General features: G+C 52.6%; 1 protein-coding gene across 1 annotated transcript in view; it reads right to left on the bottom strand.

Moving 5' to 3' along the window:
• The window catches only part of AHCYL2 (adenosylhomocysteinase-like 2), a gene marked incomplete at its 3' end in the record, with an annotated part of 30,359 nt that extends 28,280 nt beyond the window's left edge, over positions 1–2,079 (bottom strand). Inside the window, exon 1 of the mRNA XM_010014369.1 lies at positions 2,026–2,079. Coding sequence (XP_010012671.1) covers positions 2,026–2,079 — 54 coding nt within the window. The remainder of the gene's footprint in view (positions 1–2,025) is intronic.
• Positions 2,080–2,833: the final 754 nt, after the last annotated feature.

The following is a 2,833-nucleotide window of genomic DNA, read 5'->3' as shown; positions in this document are numbered from 1 at the left end:
AGCACGGCACTGGCCCAGGGAACACACAGGGGAGGGCAAAACCCCACGTCAAACTCAGAGTCCAGCCAAGAGTCCTGGTGAGGATTAACACCCCTGAGCCCACTGCGACAGGCTCTGCGCACACACACACCAGCTTTTACATCCCTTGTCTCAGAAGCTGTTGGCCTGAAATAACCTTCTTTTGGGGGGGTTGTCTTGGGTTTTTCTTCATGTGAAGCAAATCCCTCGACAGCTCAGCAGCTTCATCAAAGCATCAGGGTATGTGTGTGAACTGATCCTCCTGGCAAAGGGAGACAGGCTGGAAGGGTAACAAAGGGGGAATAATTCCTATTATAATTAACATTTTCCTTTCCAACGTCATCCCTTCAAGGACATTCAATGCAACTATTTCGAGCGATACATTAAGACTGGTAATTGTGTTCAGAGCTCTCAAAGTATTTCCACAGCCAAGGCTGATAGACAAGGATGTGCCAAAAATCAGTCCCAGAACCCCAGCCTGGTTTGTGTTAAAAGGGACCTTAAAGCTCCTCCAGCTCCAAGCCCTACCCCGGGCAGGGACACCTTCCACTAGAGCAGGTTCAAGCCATTCCCCTTGTCCTGTCCCTACATCCCTTGTCCAAAGCCCCTCTCCAGGTCTCCTGGAGCCCCTTTAAGGCACTGGAGCTGCTCTAAGGGCTCCCCAGAGCACAGCAGAGGGGCAGGATCCCCTCCCTGAGCACGCTCTGGGGGTGCACCCAGCACATGGGGGGGTTCTGGGCTCAAGCGCTCACTGAAGCCGGGTCATGGGGAGCTTCTCCTCACCCAACACCCAAAATCCTTCTCCTCTTGAGCCAGACTCTATAAAAACCCTGCCCTCACCCCTTCAAGGGTTTCAACCCTTTAAACGCTGCCGCCAGCTGGGTTCAGCTTTAGCTGAACAAGGCACTGGCTGCCAGGAGGTGCAAGGAAGCACCACAAGAGGAGAAGAACATTGGGAAGGGGCCAGGTCAAGGCTGTGTTAATGCTTCACCAACACCTTCTGGCTTTGTCCTTCAAGCAACAGGGAGAGCAGGCAAGAAAGGACACTGGAGTTTGATTTATTTAGGACTTCCATCATATCCCCTTCAGCCAGCGCTACATTACGTATTCCCTGGACGTGTGAAGGGTACAAAGTGCCAGTAGGAATAAACCCTTATGCCAGTTCTCACAACACATCTTTGGGTTTGAGTTGATGTCTCAGCAATGCACACAGCCAGAAGGAGAAGCCAGACCTTGCTCACCCAGACCTAAACTGCGGTTTAAATCCCTACCAAATGGCACCAGGTGACCAAGAGGACAACACGCCACGTTCCAGCCCAGCTGGGCAGATGGGGACATTCGAGATAGGGCCCAGAACAGTGATTTGGCTCCAGGCTGAACTCATTCAGCTCACACTAAAGCATTTCTGAAGGTAAAAGCCAACTTTGCCCATCTAAAGCTCAAGAGAAAGGCTCTGAAGCCTCTGAGGGCTGCAGCAGCTTTGATTTAGGAATCCAACCTGCTCTGCAGCTACATTGAGTGCTGCTGCTTTCAACTTCCCGCAGGAATAAACCCAATTCAAGCTGCAAACCTCCCCCACAACGGGTTAATGGCACAATGGGTTAATGGCTTCTAATTGCAGGTGCTCATTACATTTCACATGAGCTCAGTCTCACTTCCACCTGGGGTTCCTACCATGAAGAGCTGCTCTACACTGCACCCAAGCCTCATCATCCGGTGACCCTGGTGTTCCTGGGTGATCTCCCTGCTCATCCACTCCTCCATCACTGTGCTCTGAAGAACAACCCTGGAGCAACGTGTTTGCCTCAACACTTCATCACTGCAAACCTCCTGCTCGCAAGGAAAATGAAGAGAAGTGCTTTGGGGATTGGGCTTTCCGCTAAGCAGGGGGAGGCAGCTCCAGAATGGGGGAAACACGAAGGAAAAGGGGGGAAAGGGGGATATAGAGAGCAACAAATGTACTTTTAGGTAGAAGAGTACTATTTGGGTACTAAAGAGTGCCCTCACCTGGGCTTTCATCCCCGACTCCCCGTTCACGTTGTACTTCTTCTTGCCCAACATGACGGCAGCAGCACCCCAGCACCGTGTCCCGCCGGGACAGGGGCTGTGCCCCCATTTATAGCTCCCAGCCCCACCGCTCCCGGTCCCGATCCTGCCCGCTCTGGTTTCAGGGGGAGGCAGAGAGGGAGGGAGCGGGGGAAGGAGGGAGGAGGGACGGGGAACTGCTGGGATTTGCAAACAACCTGTAGTTTGGCAGGAGAGGACCCTAAGATGCACTGAGGCGTTAACACCAAACAAGCACTACTTGGCTTAGGGTGAATTACAGCGTTTTCCTGACCTCCAAACAGTGAGGGGCTGTTTCCCCATGGCCTGGGGTGTGCACATGACAATAGCTGGTTTAGAGAGCCAGAACATTGCCCTGCTCCCTGTCATTTACTTGCTAATCAGGCTCCTTTTAACCTGGGAACTCCCTCTCCACGTTGGTTTTTTTCCCCAATTGCAAATGGTCCCATTAACAGAGACTCATTAGGAGAAAATTAACTAATGAGCAACTAAAACAAGAAGGCATTTGTTAGATGGCAAAGGGGGGTTTAATTACGCTGGTTCCCCGCGGCAGCAAGTGCAGAATCTGTCCTTGGAATGGTCCAGACTCCATCACCCATCCCAGTGCTCCCATGTTGGACCATTCCCCTTAGAATCCCAGACCACTTTGTGTTAAACGGGGCCTCAAAGCTCCTCCAGCTCCAACCCCCTGCCCCGGGCAGGGACACCTTCCACTAGAGCAGGTTGCTCCAAGCCCCTGTGTCCAACCTGG

Source organism: Nestor notabilis, unplaced genomic scaffold (assembly GCF_000696875.1).
Source record: "Nestor notabilis isolate BGI_N333 unplaced genomic scaffold, ASM69687v1 scaffold12495, whole genome shotgun sequence".
NCBI lineage: Eukaryota > Metazoa > Chordata > Aves > Psittaciformes > Psittacidae > Nestor > Nestor notabilis.
Note: the sequence above shows the minus strand (reverse complement) of the source record. Positions and strands in the feature narration are given on the sequence as shown.